The 18,288-nt window shown below is 38.7% G+C and overlaps 2 protein-coding genes across 3 annotated transcripts in view; one reads left to right on the top strand and one right to left on the bottom strand.

Annotated features, from left to right (window-relative positions):
- Positions 1-203: 203 nt before the first annotated feature.
- The window catches only part of LOC116724566 (glutamine synthetase-like), a 48,396-nt gene continuing 30,311 nt past the window's right edge, over positions 204-18,288 (bottom strand). The window contains exons 3-9 of one of the 2 annotated variants that reach the window (XM_032570333.1): positions 10,200-10,316; positions 8,296-8,470; positions 5,918-6,079; positions 5,701-5,847; positions 4,703-4,830; positions 3,461-3,660; positions 204-2,515 (exon numbers count right to left, since the gene is read on the bottom strand). In XM_032570333.1, coding sequence (XP_032426224.1) covers positions 2,194-2,515; positions 3,461-3,660; positions 4,703-4,830; positions 5,701-5,847; positions 5,918-6,079; positions 8,296-8,464 — 1,128 coding nt within the window. In that variant the 5' untranslated portion in view covers positions 8,465-8,470; positions 10,200-10,316 and the 3' untranslated portion in view covers positions 204-2,193. Of the gene's footprint in view, positions 2,516-3,460; positions 3,661-4,702; positions 4,831-5,700; positions 5,848-5,917; positions 6,080-8,295; positions 8,471-9,802; positions 9,917-10,199; positions 10,317-18,288 lie in introns of those variants that run through there. The other variant, XM_032570332.1, reaches the window with a different exon arrangement.
- On the top strand, positions 14,316-16,472 carry LOC116724517 (tripartite motif-containing protein 16-like). The gene has a single exon (XM_032570269.1). The coding sequence runs from the start codon at positions 14,357-14,359 to the stop codon at positions 16,067-16,069; it is 1,713 nt and encodes a 570-aa protein (XP_032426160.1). The 5' UTR covers positions 14,316-14,356; the 3' UTR covers positions 16,070-16,472.

Consider the following 18,288-nt stretch of genomic DNA (forward strand, 5'->3'; position numbering starts at 1 on the left):
TGTAACTTTTATTTAAAAAAGAAAAGTTTCTTAATGTCCAAATTGATCAAACTGAGGTCTGAACTTTGACTAGAACCTTGCAATATCTTGATTCTTTTATTAACATTTTTCTTTATATTGTGTGAGATGACTAGTTAGGGTGCAGTCAGTTTTTACCCCGTACTCCAGAACATTTGGAGTAACCAACACCAGAAAAACACAACTTTAGCCAAACTTTTAATGGATTCTTATTTGTTTTGTACAGAGACGAAGAAACAAAATAATAACCAATTCACTTTTAACCCACTTCAGACAGGAAAACGTAAAGTTTAACATACGAACACATATTTTGTGACAATACAAACACAAACATCTAATTCGAGCTCTTCTTCTATGATTACCGTTGACATTTAAAACAAAAATGGCTGCTTACAGGAAGAGACACTAAAACAATAAATCTAATTCTGTTTACATTTCTACTCTTTCTCATCTGTTTCTCATTGTGTCCATTCAAATCCACTTTCCATGCTCATTTGGTTTGCATCTTTGTTTTCAGATCCTCTTTATGAATCATTTGCATCGGTTTCAGTTATTTTCATGCTCCACGTTTTCCTGCTGCGTTTGTTTTCTTTTTCTTCTTCTAATTATTATTAGACTCTGTTAGATTTTTGTGCATTTTTGCCACCATCAAGTTTTTTCAATGCGTTTGGATGAAATTTGTTATTATTTTATTTTCATTTCATGCCTCTTTTTCACTGTTTTTGTCTATTTGGGGTCAGGTTAAACATGTTTAGTGTTTGTATCGTTTTGGCTGACAGAATTTTCTAAATGCATTCGAAGCTTTAAGTTTTTTTCAGATTTTATCATTAAAATAAAATTTCATTCATTTTAATGGGATTTTATGTGATAGATCAACATTAAAAGCCTGATTTTAAAAAAAGTCGTTGTTTTTTAAGATAAAACCCAACAACCTAAAATTAAGCAAATAAAACCTATAGCTGTTGCCCCTGGCGACCCGAAGAAAATGGATGGATGGAAAATAGTCAGATTTTTTAGGGTTTTTTTCAAAATGGATATTTATTATAGATCCAAAACTAGAAAGAAATTTTTACGATGGCGTATTAGAGCCGTTGTATTTTAAAAAACAGACAAATAAAGGGAGTAAATTTTCATAAACATTCTGGAAAAAACGGAGGAAAAGTTGCAAATTTGTTAGACAAAATTGTTCATAGATTTTGAGATTAATCTCAGAAATTTCCTAGAAATCTCAAACTTTTGGATATTTTCTGAATTTCAAAAGTGTAAAATTAGCTACAAATTACAAAAAAAATCTAATTTTGAGATGGCTCATAAATTTTCTAGAAAAAAAATGTCAAAAGCTTTCAACTTTTTTGAATCCGAGTTTGAGAACTTCAATATTTCCAAGTTTTTGGGAGAAAATTTCTCAGATTACTCTCAAAATTTCAAAGTTTTTTCCTTTTTTTCTAATGCGCCATTGTAGATTTTTTATGTTTGCTGTATTTAAAGAAAAGCATCTAATTTCCCGTTTCGTTTTGGCTAGATTGAACAAATGTATTTTCAGTAATAAGAACAAGATTTGGGTGATTTATTTTTCAAAACATTTGCTATATTTCGTCAAGTTTAACGAATTAAATTAGGAATGCACCGATACAAAAGCTTGGGCCGATATAGATATCCGATATCAATATTTCTTTTAATATTGATAACCGATATAATATACATTTCACTTCTGTTCCGACACCTTTGGAAAAAAACTCCCAACCAGAAACAGATCAAAATAAATATTGGTTGTTTATTAATCAGACCGATATCAATATGTTAAAAAAATGACGGATATCGGCTGATACTGATGTCGATGTATCGTGCATTCCTAAATTAAATTAAAGCTAATTTGGTTGCCTTTTCAGTAAAAGGCTGTAGGCAAACATGGTTTGTTATAAAACAGAAACACTTTGTGTTTTACTTTTCATTCTCCATTGTATAAAATTACATCCTTAATCATTTTACCCTCATTACAAATTAAAAGTCTCCGTCTGCATCTATCAGCCAAATTTGTATAATCTTTTAAATGCCGATTGGGGCCGCACAAAACCAGTCCAGGGGCCATAAATGGCCCACGGACCGCACTTTGAACACCTGTAAGTCAAAAAACAATCATATTTGTGTCACTTCACTCTGCTGTCTGAACACAGCCTAAGCTGACTCCTCCTTCTTGCTCTCTTCTTCCGTTGGATCGAGGAAGCAGGTTTGAGCGATCGCCATGGTAACTGCGTAGGGGTCGCAGTTCGCTGCAGGACGGCGGTCCTCGAAGTAGCCCCGCTTGTCCTTGCCCACCTGCCGCGGGATGCGGATGCTGGCGCCGCGGTTGGCGACGCCGGCGGAGAAGTCGTTGATGCTGGAGGTTTCGTGCAGACCCGTGAGGCGCCGCATGTTGTCCTTTCCGCCGTGCGGGTCGTACACCGCGATGTGCTGCTTGTGCGTTTTGCTCAGCTTGCTAATGGCCTTCTCAATGTACCTGTCAGAAAAAGGAGAGAAGAAAGAGCTGGATTATTTTTAAGTCGGAACTGAAGATGTTTGTGCTTTTAAAAGGGATGCATGCTAATGACATTAAAATTCAGCATAGATCTAAAGAATTTACCTACTTTTAGCAGATTTAAGTTAAAAAAATTAACTTAATCTGGTTTAAAATGTTTAAAAAAACTTAAAACTAATTTCAAGTGTATAAAAGAGGAGTGTCATTTTTGGGCCAAATCACAGGATTTTGCTTTTTGTGATTCTCACTTCAACACTGCAAAAAACAAAAAATCTTACCAAGTATTTTTGCCTAGTTTCTGGTGCAAATATCTTAATGCACTTGAAATGAGACAAAACTAACTAACAAGTAACTTTTCAGGTTGTTTTAAGTCAATAATTCCTTAAAATTGATTTTAAAAAACCTCCTTATTAAATTGGCAGATTATTTCATTTATAACATGGGAAAATGTCTTGTGAAATAATCTGCCAATGGAACTAGAACTGGCTTGCTAGGTGACAGGTTGGGGTTGCTAGGAGACGTCTGGGCTTGGCTGGGGTTGCTAGGTAACCGCTCAGTGGAATGTTCTATGGAACTAGAGCTTTTTCATCAATATTGAGGAATTATTGACGTAAACAATCTCCTATTTCTTGCTGAAACGCTATTTGTAAGTTAGATTTGTCTAATTTTAAGTGTAGTAGAGAGATGTTTGCACCAGAAACTAGACTAAAAATAGTTGGTAAGATTTTGTGTTTGTACAGTGAACTATCAGGAGCAGATTGAAACAGAATTTTCTAACTAAAAATTTTATGTTTTTGCACTTTATAGGGAAGTATACCACTTTAATCAATTCCAAACCCCACATGAACACATTTTTGTTGCTATGAATAGATATTTAGCTTCATGATGAAGTAAATAAAAATCATGTATTTATAAGTATCTACTCACTGCAGTCCTTCTTCTTCCCTCATCTGCTGGGTGCTGACATTGGTGTGGCAGCCAGCGCCGTTCCAGTTGCCTGTTATCGGTTTGGGGTCGAGGGTGGCGATGATCCCGAAGTCTTCACACACACGATGCAGCAGGAAGCGCGCCACCCAAAGATGGTCGCCCATCTCAATGCCTTCACAGGGACCCACCTGGAACTCCCACTGGAGAGGGAAACAGCGACGTTACAGCAGGGGTGTCCAAACTTTGAGTCATTTGGGCGAAAGTAGTATCAGGCCAAAAAACACCAACAACCTAAAGTCAGTTATTGTGCATCTAAACCTGAAAGGGATTTTTAGAATGGCGTATTAGGGTCTATTTAGATTTTAAAAAAATAAAACAAAAAAGTTTTTTTTCCACAAATTCAGAAATGTTCTGGGGGAAAAAATGGGAAGTTTGCAAAGTTAGAATTTTGGTAGAAATAAAAATCAGAAATTTTCCAGAAAAAATATTAAACACTTTTGTGAGTTTGAAAAGTTGGAAATTTGCTAGAAAAAAAAGTTCTGAAATTTTGGTATAAATCTCAAATTTTCTAGAAAAAATGTCGAAAGCTTTTGTGAATTTGAACAGCTGAAAATTTGCTAGAAATAAAAGCAAATTATGATATTTTCTAGAAAATGACAAAAACTTTCACATTTTGGATTTTTTCTGAGTTTGAAAACTTCTGCAAGTATTTTGTAGAAGATTTCTCAGATTAATTAAAAATTTCAGGGTTTTGAGGTGGAAACTTTCTCCTCCTCTTTTCCATTTTTCTTATGCACCATCATAAACTTTTCACATTTTCAGTTTCTTTTGGGGTTGACTGAAAAAATTTATTTTCAGAAATAAGAACAGGATTTGTGTCCCTGCCTTTCAAAACGTTTTCTATATTTAGTCAAGTTTAATAAATTACATCAAAGTCACCTTTTCAGTAAAAGTGTCTTGGTAAACATGGCTGGTTATAAAAACAGAAACAAGTTCTGTTGTTCTTTACATTTTCCACTGTAAGAAAATTATATCAGTAATAATTTTACCCTTATTACAAATTAAAAGTCTACATCTACATCAGTTTGTATCATTTTTTTTAACTGTAGCCGGGGGCCGCACAAAATCAGTCCAAGGGCCACAAATGGCCCACGCACTGCACTTTGGACACCCCTGAGTTAAAGGAAACAATGAAACAACTCGATAATTCAGTTTGATCGTTTTCACAGGTTGCTGATCTACCTGAGACGGCATGACTTCAGCGTTGGTGCCGCAGATCTGGACGCCGGCGTAGAGGCAGGCTTTGTAGTGACACTCCACGACGTCCCGTCCGTACGCGTGGTTCGCTCCGACGCTGCAGTAATACGGGCCTTAAAGTGGAGGAAAAACAAAAACTGTGAAACTAAAGTGGCTCAAAAAGGACACATATTTATTTGGTTTATTTCTTTCTTTCTTATAACATCAGGGATGTTGGACAGTTGGTTTCTTTAACCATAGAAAATTATGACATACCTGCTTTCATTGTTTCATTTTAGACAGATGAGAAAGTGAAACAAAACTGATACACTGGTTTTAAAAAATAAACATGGTTCCAGAGCTGGTTAGTAACTAGTTACATTTACTTGAGTAACTTTTTTGAAAAACATTCCTTTTAGGAGTATTTTTACTACGCTGTAATTTGGGTGATTTTATTTTAAAGTATCTCTACTCTTTCTTGAGTAACATCTTAAGATTTTCTACCCACTGAATGAAAAACAAACATGTTTTAACCAAATGTCCACCAGACAAAAACCTGCAGTTTTTGTTAAAGTTTCTAAAGTTTTTTTTACTAAAAGAAACTGAGTTGGGAAATTTTTCTTTCTATTTATATAAATTATCATTCTGGTCTTTAAAACAAAAAAAATTCCACTTAACTTTATATTTTGATCTGTCAGATTATGTAATTTTTAAATATTAAACGATTGGTAATTTGATCAGTTGGTACCTGAGTAGATGTTTTACCAAATATGTTTTACTTTTACTTGAGTAAAAATATGTTGAAGCAGTGCTACTCTACTTAATATGCAAATTTTAAACTTTTCTTTGTTCTTCAATATAAAAGAGGAACTATAATTTACTTTAGACATAAAATAAACACATTTTGGCCTAAAATATTTTGAAATCCCTGTAAAATACATGTAGGTTTTTCATTGGAAATATTTTTTCCGAGGCAGCTGCCGCTCTCTGGATCACCGCTTCACCTTGTGGTGCTGGGAATCCGTTTGAAGGCCAGCTGAACGGATGTCCATCGGTCCCCAGCAGGGTGTATTCCTGCTCCATGCCGAACCACAAGTAGTGCTCCTTCACCTGCTGCATCACTCGGTTGCAGCTGTGGCGATGGTTGGTTTCTGAAGGAGAAGGAACCGAATGAGACGCAGCACAACTCATTTCTCCAAATGTAAAGGGAGGAGAAGGTACCGGCAGGAAGGCGGTTGTATTTGAGGACCTCACAGAGGACGAGTTTATTGGGGTCAAGGGTGAAGGGATCCCTGAACATGCGGACTGGGATGAGGTACATGTCGCTGTTGGAGCCTTCGGACTGGTAGGTGCTCGACCCGTCGAAGTTCCACTCTGGGATTTCTGATGAGGAGAAGAGACAGCGTTACACTGCGCTCGTAAGATCCCACCCCCGTCTCTCTGCTGAAGGGCAAAAAGCTGCTTGCTAACGATAACTAGCTTTGGTTTTAGCTGTTAAGTTGTCAACATAATACGCTAAATCTTAAATGCACATCTGGCATTTAAAAGTGCTTTGTAGTAATTGTCAACATCAAGATAACAAAGTCAAGAAAACGTTTTAATTAAGGAAAAAAAACTGTGAGTAAGAGCGGAGTAGTTCAGTTACGCTAGCTTGACTATGACAACCTTAATGTAGATGTGCTGTGGAATTCTGTGTGTTTCAGTTCAGTTAAAAAATACAATAAGGCGACTTGAACACCAACTCTGACAGATCATTAGTAGAGCAGGTATTTAAATTAGCTAATCAACCACCACTGTGTTAGTCTAGCTAATAGCATTGGTAGATAATCTACCACAGTGATCACTTATTAATAAACCCCAAATAAACATCCAGCCTGAAAACATAAAACTTTTTGGGCCTCGAGTTTGACACACCTAGCGTAGAGCGAAAACGAAACTGGATTTGTAACATTCTCCACAGCGCTGACGCCACAGGACACAAATAAAATCCTATCATCTCATGCCGAGATCAGCCAAGTAAGAAAAAAGAAGGAATGTTGTAAGAAGAAATGCGTTCAGATTTACTGTCATGAAACATTCCCCACAGCGCTGACGCCACAGGACACAAATAAAATCCTGCTATCTTATGTTCACCTCAGCTAAGAAAGAATAGAGAAGGAATGTTGCAAGAAGAAATGCATTCAGATTTACTTCCAGCTTCCTTTAATGTCATGAAACATTCTGTGGGTTCCCACAGAACAAAAGCAAGGCTAGCTGTCAGGCGTGGCAGAAACTGTATTTATTGGCTGTTACTCATTAAATGTGAAGTTTAAACGTTTCCAGTAAGGTCTGTAAAATGACAGTAGAAACTATTCCTTTGTTTTGTTAAGATGGATGCCATCCTCAAAGAATAGACTTTAAAATACTGTTGTTAGTTTATAAATCACTGAACGGCTTAGCACCACAATACATTAAAGATCTGCTTTTATTGTATCAACCTTCCAGACCTCTCAGGTCTTCCGGTTCTGGTTCTGCTCTGCATCCCCAGAACCAGAACCAAACGAGGAGAAGCAGCTTTCAGCATCTATGCACCACAAATTTGGAACAAACTTCCAGAAAACTGTAAAACAGCTGAAACACTGACTTCTTTTAAATCTCAACTGAAAACCCACCTGTTTAGAATTGCATTTGAAATGTAATCAATTACAAATTTATTGATGTAACTTGACTTAATGATTGCTTCTATATTGCATTGTGATTCTGTGTTTGTTATGATGTAAAGCACTTTGAAATGTCTTGCTGCTGAAATGTGCTATACAAATAAAATTTGATTGATTGATTGATTGATCCTTCTGTTTATTTGACCTAAGATCAAATATAATCTAACTTCCTAGGGTATGCTGGGAAGTTTTAAAAATACATATATTTGACAGAGATATATATTGAATTTTTTAATACTATCAAATTAAATCAACAAACAAATTAAAGTAAAAAAAGTAAAATCACATATTGTAAATTATTTTAAAAAGCAAAATATAAAAATGTAAATAATATAATGAATTATAAATTTCATATATATTTTTACAAATGTAATAATTTCTGTCTTTTCCGTAAGATATTTATTTATTTATTTTTCTTTAAAGATTGTTTCCAGATTTTTTTATTATATGTTCCTTTTTTCTGATCAGTCACTTTTTAATAATTTACAATTATTTTTTATTTTATTATTTTTATTTTAATAATTTCTTCTAACTCTTCTAAATTAAACAATTATCAAGCTTTATAATTTAGAAAGATTAACATTATTTACAATGTTTTTATACTATACCTTGTAATTATATTACATTATATATGTGAATTAATTGCTATTAATATTTTTGAGATATCTTTTATAATATGCACAAATGTTGTCATAACTTGGCTAATAATTTATTTAAATACATTTATGTAATAGTAATAAAAATCACAATTATAGTACTGGAAGACCTGAATGAGTTCATTGATGTTTATTTTATCATTTTTATTTATCTTCATCATTTTATCACTAAATATGTTAAAAATATTTAACATATTTGCTTTTCATTAAGAGGCTGTATTATTAATAAAACAACTTTGTTTACCTTCGATGCTGGTTGGTTCTGAGTCCAGGGTCCTGGTCTTGTTGCGCAGCCCCTCTCCGGTGCCGTCCACCCAGATGTAGGTGACCTGGCACTTCCCGCCCTGAGGCAGGTTCATGTACTGCTGCCGGACCGCCTTGTTGAGCAGCGAGCTGCTGGATACCGTCGCCATGGTTTCCTGTGGTCACAAACGTTTCACCAACACATTTTTACATTCATTCCTCCATTCAGCTTCTTTACTTTTTAATTTTATCGCCTGTGATGCTTCCTGAGTCTCATCACGCTGCACTGATTGTTTTGTTTTTAGAGCCAATAAACACAAATTCTGCCGATTTACGGTAAAATATACAACATTTTACCATAAACAGAGCCAAATTCAGTAGATTGAGTTTAAAATCAATAATAATAATAATAATAATTACATTTACATTTTCTACAAAAACTGTCACATGTTTAAAATGTGTTTTTTTTTTTTATTTACAACATGCATTTTATTAGACAGATAGTGGAATAAATTAACACAGAACAAGGTGAAATAATCCAGTCCACACAAACACACTGTTAATTATCATTTTCATCAAATTTAATTAAGCACAAACATAAGCCGTCTGATATTTTTGCTTCCAATTAACTGAGAAACTGAAAGCAAAAGTCCCTTCAGAAATATTTATTCTCTTAATTTTTAGGTGCTTTTGTGAGTAACTCTAAGCAAAAATTCAGCCTATTTGTCTCATTACAACCAAAAACATTTAACAGACAGATCATTATAAAATGGTTCATATTTCTACAGAAAAATATATGTATTTTATGGAAATATAAATTAAAAACTCTGGAAAGTGTGGCATGCATTTGTATTCAACTTTATAGAACCAAATTTAGCTTGATTCAACTTTCTCTAATATTCAAAAGAAAACTGTTAATTTGCAGTAAATTTATCAGATCCTTATAACTAGCTTTCGGTTTTGAGCCTGGAATGCTTCCTTGGCATCACCCAAATTTTTAGCGACTGCAGCAGTTTCTCTCAGATTTAGGTCAGGTCTCAGGTCAAAAGAAACATATTCACACAACTAAAAGTTTACCTTAAACATAAATCTGTGCGAGAAAAGTTGAAATGTTGAAATAAAAAGCAAGAAGTTTTGTTTTCTCTGAGTTTGAAACTGATTTTCTGTCACATAAGTTTAACTGAACAGGATTAAAAAGAACAGACAGTGAACACCAGCCTGTGGGCTCTCTAGTAAAAATCAGTGTGTCATCAGCATATGTGAACATTTCCAATAGCTACATAACAAAATCAGAAGGACAAACCCAACATTATGTCCATATATTGTGAAATTTATGTCTATGTTCCTCTTTCCCTCTAACTATTGAACTACATATTGAACAAAATTTCCAAATTTGCCTGTAAGTCATAGGTTCAATCCAACAATTAGAGATTATTAATCCACCAATAACCCTATTGAGCAGGAGTTTGATTTCTAAGTTACATTTATTTTAAAACATTTGCACTTACGGTATGTCAGGTCGTTCCAGGTATAGTATCTGCTGTACTTGTTGATCCAGAAAGTTTTGAGCCTGATCAAATGAAACCTGTTTGTGGTATTTAAACTTCCTGCAGGATGACATTTCAAAGGCTGTCCTCCCACACTCCTCCAGGTATAGGAGGAGCTACAGGCATTTTATTGACTGCCAACGAACCCATTTGGTTGTTTTGTTTGAAAAACAAAATCAGTCGACGGTAAGACAAAATTATCTGATGCAACAAAAAAAACATATCTGTAATTCTGACACCTACAAGCTGGAAAAGCAAACAAAAAAACTTTAATCTAAACTGATAACAGCCAAATTAACCCACAAGAACAGCGGAGGAGACGATGAAACCCCAGGAGAGATGGAAATGAGAACCGAACCTGTGAGGCCTTCTGCTGATGCTGAGCGACTGCTGTTTGCTGAGCTGAGAGTCTCGCAGCTCACTGAACACAATTAGAGCACAGAAGCTGCTGGACGTTCAGTTTCCGTCAGATTAGCTGTGAAGAGAGACGAGGCGGACAGAAATTCAGCGACTCAGTCAGAAAAACGGCTGAAGTCACATGAGATGCCGAGGGGTGGCGGTGCAGAAGGAAGAACCACATCAAAATGATAAATTCAACTCAACATAGGCATTAAGATAATAACTGGACAAATTTATTGTAAAATGTCTCAAAATTATGCATTCAAGCACAAATTTACACATATTTACCAATGTATTTTAATAAGAACATATTCTAATTGGTTAAAAGCAAGCTGGTTTCTCATTGACGGGATTAAAAATCAACCAAGAACAATGTGGCACTCTTAGATGGTCCAACAAAGAGAAGTTAGGTAAGTCTTCTGGAGCCGTTTAGAAACTTAAGCATCACCAGATTATTAACGTGTCACCATGATCTGGAACCAGAGCCCAACTATCACTGTTAGATGAAGGGAACTGGTTGGTATGAAGAGGAATACACCAAGCACCACCAAAAAAACAAAAAAAGACACCTTCAAACTAGACTGACAAGACAAATGACTTTTAGAGAGACGTTTGGTAACAAAGCATGTTTAGAGAACTCAAGATGGGGCTTTGAAAGCCAAGAACATCAACCCACCTGTTACACCTGGTGGTGACTTTACCATGCTGTTTGACTACACAAAGTTCATGAAATAATGAAGAACTACCTCCAAATTCTTCAAGTTATGCAAATACGCATCTAGGTAGTGAAGTCTGAAGACAGTTGGATGGTCCATCACCGACCTCTTTTTTGGAATGGCCTTTTCAATCTGCCACTTGTTTAGTGTTGCTAAAACGTAAGTTCATGGATGAGCATCTTTCTTCGTTATCCCATCCATTTTGTTAAATTGTCCTTAGGACTGATGTTAAAGAAAAAATAATTTAAAATAATAATAAAAAAAAAAAGTTTTCCACATTGCTGGCAGTAAGTTGGACTCATTTCCAGTAAGAGTTGTTCTTAATGTTGCCGTTTGTCACTGATTCTGTTCATAACCTCCATTGACAGAATTTCTAGGCGCACATCCTGCCCCAAGTAGAAGAGCTCAAGTATCTCAAGGTCTTGTTCACAAATCAGTGAAAAATGAAACAGAAGATTGACACTGACTGTCGTGGTGTAAAGAGACCTGAGCTAAGCGGTTGGTCTACCTTCCTACCCTCAATGGTCAAGAGATCTGGGTATTGACCAAAAGAACTGGACTGAGGATAGAAGTGGCCAAAGTGAGTTTCCTCTGCAGGGTGCCTGGGCTCTAAGGAAGAAGCTCAATCAGAGGAATCAGAGGACACCGTCCAGGCATTGAGCCTCGGAGGTCCCTGGGCTCAATTTTTATCTAAGAACGGAGAGACGATGCTTCATCAATACTGAGGTTTGCTAAAGTCAGCGTTCCCAAACAGGTATTGCAACTATAAACAAGGCCTTTTAGTAGGATATTTGTCAGGGATTTCAGCGATTTAAGATGGTCTTAACTCTGCAAAGAATAGCGAGACGATGGTGGCTCAGGAGGTGGGAGCTTGTCCGGTAACCAGTTGGCTGCTTCATCTGTCTCAGTTGTTGTGTCGTTAGACATTACTCGGTTTGCCTGTTCCAGGACAGCAGTGGCTACAACGTAGCTCACTACCATCAGTATGTGAAAGTGTTTACACATGGGGGAATGATTGAATGAAGTGTGAAGTGTGTGGGGTTCTCTGCAAAAGATACAACTAAAGGCCATTTACCAAAAGGGGTTTACTAAGGGCAGAAACATATTATTGGCTAAAACAATTACTTAAACTAGATGCAACTAACTAAGACACTGCAGCACATGGAGAATGAAATTCTGTTTTCCTTGGAAAGAGATAATCTAAGGGTGTTTTCACACCTGACAGTCCAGTAGACCTGGTTTGATTGGAGACCAAAATTGTAACATTTGTCACATTTTTAGCTGATGTGGTTTGCTTTCACACAGCACTGAGTCAAACGGACCAAGCCTTTGAAAGATCTGTTCCCCTGCTCAATGCAAAAAGAACCACTGAAGAAAACAACACAAAAGCCAGTGAGGAAAATACTGAGCACAACTTTCTTCTTCACAAAATGTAAAAGAAAAAAAAAAATCTCTTTTGTCACTGGTAAAAGACTACTCATTTGTTTTTGGTTGTATTTACCCAGAATGCCCTAGGTCACAGTCTGCTTCCTGACAGTCTGTCTCCGGTGCATTGAAACAGAACCAGAGTTCAGTTCAACCACACCCAGATTTAGGATTTTTGGTAGACCAGAGCTGACGTTTTTGGTCTGCATCGTAGGCCAATGATAGATTCACACACCTACACACAAACCAGACTTTGGATGCAAATGAACTGGAGTTTGTTTTAAGTGAACTAAACAGGTCAGATGTGAATGCAGTCTATGTGTTACCCGCATATCTCAGTCAAAGAGACTGGAGTGGTTGGTTAACCCAGTTTGTCCTGAAGAACGATTGATGACTCGATCATGTGATTTCCTGTCAGAAGAGATGGCATTTATTGTAAACCTGCTCTCTATGCTGCAGATGATTACAGTTGTATTAACCTGCGAGTCCCTCTCTGACTCACAGGGTTCTTAAATATTTCCTTAAGCATGTTAATTTGAAGGTTTGTCAGAGAAATGACACCAAGATTATAGACAGATTAAAATCCTATTTTCAAGTTTCTCATGCATTCAATGAAAGAAATGGAAACAGATGGTGACAGGTTGCTGGTTATAGAGAGCCTTATGATCAGACACAATCTGATGTTTATGCAAAAAGAATAAACAAAAAAAACCTGCACAACATTTGTCAGTGTAGAATGCATAATTTTTACATTTATGATGCATTATCATTAACCGCTTTTTTGTTGCTATGTACCTGTACGGTTAATCACTTGCAGATTTTAGCAAAGGTGAAATCTTATTTTTGTTTTGAAGATTTTGAAGAAATTATCCATGCCTTCATTACATCTTGATTGGATTATTGTAATTCTTTACATAAAGGCCTGGATAAATCCCTGATACAGCGTCTTCAAGTGACCCAGAAAGCAGCAGGTCGGCTTCGTCCAGACAGCCGGAAGCGTGACGAAGTAAGGCCCGTATTGACCTCCTTACACTGGCTGCCTGGTTCATATCGAATAGATTATAAGACTCTAACAACTTTTAAAGTTTTAAATGGGTTAGCCCCTCCTTACCTTCAGGATCTTTTGAAAAGTCATTCAGTGTCCAGAACTTTAAGATCCAATAATCAGCTGCCACTGAATGTTCCTCGAACTCGACTTAAGAGAAAAGGAGATCAGGCTTTCTCGATGGCTGCTCCTACTCTATGGAATAATCTACCTTTCCAGATTAGATCTGCCCACAGCCTGGATCAGTTTAAATCGCTTCTTAAAACTCATCTTTATTCTTTGGCATTTAGGCCTTCTGGTGTGATGGTTTTATCCCTTCACTTATTATTACTCTTATTATTTTAACATTTTACATATATTATTCTCGTATTATTTTTTCTTTCTTTTGATCAACTTATTTTATTATCATTTTTGTACAGCACTTTGGTGCAGTTTTAATACTGTTTTTAAACTGCTATGTAAGTAAAGTTCACACTGACATTGACTTAAGAGATAATATCTAACATGTCCTACAGCTTTGTGCATTAAAATATTATTTTGTTCAAACTTCAGCCTTTGTAGACCTCCTCACTATAAATAAATATAATGCAACTTGATCTACAGACACAAAAATCAAATGTATCACACAGTCTAGTGAAGGTTGTTCATCTAGTCATTAATAAATAACCTCTGTTTAATAACTACAATAAATAAACTGATTTAAAACCCAATGGATATTAAGTTTTATTTTGTAATACTAAAGAGGTTTTTGGTGATGGTATCTGTGATTAACCTCATGGTTGTTAAAGCTTTGGGTGTAACAAACATCAGCTGTGGGTAAAACCTGATTGGCTGCAGCTTCTCTGCACTGAAACATGAGTTATAAATCAGGTCAAACCAGTTTCTGTTATCAAAGTGAAACGCAGACAGTCACTCTGACTGAAAACAGAAATGGAGCAGAGTCAGTTCGACCGAGAGACTTTCTCCTGCTCAATCTGTCTGGATCTACTGACGGATCCGGTGGCTACTCCCTGTGGACACAGCTACTGTATGAACTGTATTAAAGATCACTGGGATGAAGAGGATCAGAAAAGTATCTACAGCTGCCCTGAGTGCAGAGAGACCTTCATACCAAGGCCTGTTTTGAAGAAGAACGCAATTCTAACAGTTTTAGTGGAGCAGCTGAAGAAGACTGGACTCCAAGCTGCTCCTGCTGACCACTGCTATGCTGGACCTGAAGATGTGGCCTGTGATTTCTGCACTGGAAGAAAACTGAAAGCCATCAAGTCCTGTTTAGTCTGTCTGACCTCTTTCTGTGAGAAACACCTTCAGCCTCATTATGATTCAGCTGCATTCAAGAAACACAAGTTGGTGGAGCCGTCCAAGAACCTCCAGGAGAACATCTGCTCTAAGCATGATAAGTTGTTGGAGGTCTTCTGCCGCACTGATCAGAAGTGTATTTGTTATCTCTGCAATATGAATGAACATAAAGGCCATGAAACAGTGTCAGCTGCAGCAGAAAGGACTGAGAGGCAGAGAGAGCTGGAGGAGAGACGAGGAAACATCCAGCAGAGAATCCAGGACCAGGAGAAAGATGTGAAGCTGCTTCAACAGGAGGTGGAGGCCATCAATCGCTCTGCTGATAAAACAGTGGAGGACAGTGAGAAGATCTTCACCCAGCTGATCCGTCTCCTCCAGAAAAGAAGCTCTGAGGTGAAGCAGCAGATCAGATCCCAGCAGGAAACTGAAGTGAGTCGAGTCAAAGATGTTCAGGAGAAGCTGGAGCAGGAGATCACTGAGCTGAAGAGGAAAGACGCTGAGCTGGAGCAGCTCTCACACGCAGAGGATCACAGCCATTTTCTCCTCAACTACCCCTCACTGCCAGCACTCAGTGAGTCTACACACTCATCCAGCATCAACATCCGTCCTCTGAGACACTTTGAGGACGTGACAGCAGCTGTGTCAGAGCTCAGAGACAAACTACAGGACGTCCTGAGAGACTCATGGACAAACATCTCACTGATGGTCACTGAGGTGGATGTTCTACTGTCAGAACCAGAACCAACGAGCAGAGCTGGATTCTTAAGATATTCATGTGAAATCACTCTGGATCCAAACACAGCAAACACACGACTGGGACTATCAGAGGGGAACAGGAAGGTGACAAGGATGAATAGAGATCAGTCTTATTCTAGTCACCCAGACAGATTCACTGATTATTCTCAGGTTCTGAGTAGAGAGAGTCTTACTGGACGTTGTTACTGGGAGGTGGAGTGGAGAGGGGGAGTTTCTGTAGCAGTCGCATACAAGAGTATCAGCAGAGTAGGATCGGGTAATGAATGTGCTTTTGGAAATAATGATAAATCTTGGGTATTATATTGTTCTCAAATAAATAGTAATTTTTTGCACAACAACATCTGGACTTCCATCTCAGGTCCAGTTTCCTCCAGAGTCGGAGTGTACTTGGATCACAGAGCAGGTATTCTGTCCTTCTACAGCGTCTCTGAAACCTTGACTCTCCTCCACAGAGTCCAGACCAGATTCACTGAACCGCTACTGGCTGGAGTTTGGATTAATAAGTCTGGAATTGGGACTTGTGCAACTGGATCCTTTGTAGAGTTCTGTAAACCCAGACAGATTTCCTCTTTCCTCTCAGATTGTTGATCAGGGTTCATGGTTCTGATGTCTCTGCTCTGCTGTTCTGATCTTCTTTATTTTTCCGGTTTAGTTCTTTGTGTTACAGGAGCCATAAAGGAAATCACTGCTGATGATTTATTTCATTCTTATGACAGAAATATTTCATGAAAATCAAAACTTCTCTGGACTCTAATGGTTTCCCATAAATGTTTTTATCCTTGTATTTCGATGTTTTATTTGTTGTTAAATCAGTTGAGATCAAAGTGATCTGAACTTGCTTCTGTTTTCTATATTGTGATCCAAAAAACCTGAAACATCAAATCATCACTGATGCTGTTTTCTTCTCATATTTGTAGATGTAGATCAGAAAAAATGTCTGTAGTTCTGTCTCTTTGGACGTCTTCAATAAAGAAACTTGATTACAGAGAAATGTTGAAAGTTTTCTAATCATCCATCCATCCATTTTCTTCTGCTTATCCGGGGTCGGGTCGCGGGGGTAGCAGCTTCAGAAAGGAGGCCCAGACTTCCCTCTCCCCAGCCACTTGTTCCAGCTCCTCTAGGGGAATCCCAAGGCGTTTCCAGGCCAGCCAAGGGACATAGTCCCTCCAGCGTTTCCTGGATCTTCCCTGGGGCCTCCTCCTGCTGGGACATGCCCGGAGCACCTCACCAGGGAGGCGTCCAGGAGGAATCCTGAGCAGATGCCCGAGCCACCTCAACTGGCTCCTCTTGATGTGAAGGAGCAGCGGCTCTACTCTGAGTCCCTCCTGGATGACTGAGCTTCTCACCCTACGGAGAAAACCCATTTCGGCCGCTTGTATTCGCAATCTCGTTCATTCGGTCATGACCCAAAGTTCATGACCATAGATGAGGGTGGGAACGTAGATCGACCGGTAAATCGAGAGAATCGCTTTTTGGCTCAGCTCTCTCTTCACCACAACGGACCGGTACAGCCCCCGCTTCACGGCAGATGCTGCGGTAATCCGCCTGTCGATCTCCCGCTCCCTTCTTCACTCATTTGTGAACAAGATCCCGAGATACTTGAACTCCTCCACTTGGGGCAGGACACCCCCCCCCCCCCCCCCCGACCCGGAGAAGAACTCTACCCATTTCCTGCTCAAGACCATGGCCTCGGATTTGGAGGCACTGATCCTCATCCCGGCCGCTTCGCACACGGCTGCGAACGGCTCTAGCGAGAGCTGCAGATCACGATCTGATGAAGCCAAAAGGACCACATCATCTGAAAAAAGCAGAGATGAGATCCTAAGGCCACCAAATCGGATCCCCTGAACATCTTGGCTGCACCTAGAAATTCTGTCCATGAAAGTAATGAACAGTGACAAAGGGAAGCCCTGGCGGAGTCCAACTCTCACCGGAAACGAGCCCGACTTACTGCCGGCAATGCAGACCAGACTCTGACACCGGTCATACAGGGACCTGACAGCCCATATCAAGGGGCCCGGTACCCCATACTCCCAGAGGACCCCCCACAGAGCTCTCTGAGGGACACGGTCGAAAGCCTTTTCCAAGTCCACAAACCACATGTAGACCGGTTGGGCAACTACCATGCACCCTCCAGGACCTTGCCGAGGGTGTACAGCTGGTCCAGTGTTCCACGACCAGGACGAAAACCACACTAGTCTTCCTGAATCCGAGGTTCGAGTATCCAACGGACCCTCCTCTCCAGGACCCCTGAATAGACCTTGCCAGGGAGGCTTAAGACTGTGACTCCCCTATAATTGGAGCACACCCTCCGGTCCCCCTTTTTGAACAGGGGGACCACCACCCCAGTCTGCCAATCCAGGGCAGCTGCCCCCGATGTCCATGCGATATTGCAGAGTCAGCCAACATAACCCTACAACATCCAGAGCCTTAGGGAACTCCGGGCGGATCTCATCCACCCTAGGGGTCCTGCCACTGAGGAGCTTTATAACCACCTAGGCGACCTCATCCCCAGAGATTGGAGAACCCAACCCAGAGTTCCCAGTACTCTGTGTCTCTAATCACTATTGTGATAAATTGTATGTTTGGTCGTCTATTGAGCAGAAACTTTTCCTCCAGAGTGTCTTATTTGCTGCTGGAAAAGATCAGATGTTTGGTTTCGTCTTCATTCATCAACAACACTCAGGATCCACCACCACAGAAAGATCCTGGTAGCAGTAATGAAAAGGAGGTTAAAGCTCCTCCACTGTCAACATTTGGAAAACTTTAAACCTGTGAGAAAGGTTGGAGACGTGTCATAAAACCAG

The sequence above is a fragment of the Xiphophorus hellerii genome, chromosome 8 (assembly GCF_003331165.1).
Source record: "Xiphophorus hellerii strain 12219 chromosome 8, Xiphophorus_hellerii-4.1, whole genome shotgun sequence".
NCBI lineage: Eukaryota > Metazoa > Chordata > Actinopteri > Cyprinodontiformes > Poeciliidae > Xiphophorus > Xiphophorus hellerii.

Coding starts and splice junctions, on each gene's coding strand:
- LOC116724517 (XM_032570269.1), top strand. CDS start 14,357: ATGGAGCAGAGTCAGTTCGACCGAGAGACTTTCTCCTGCTCAATCTGT.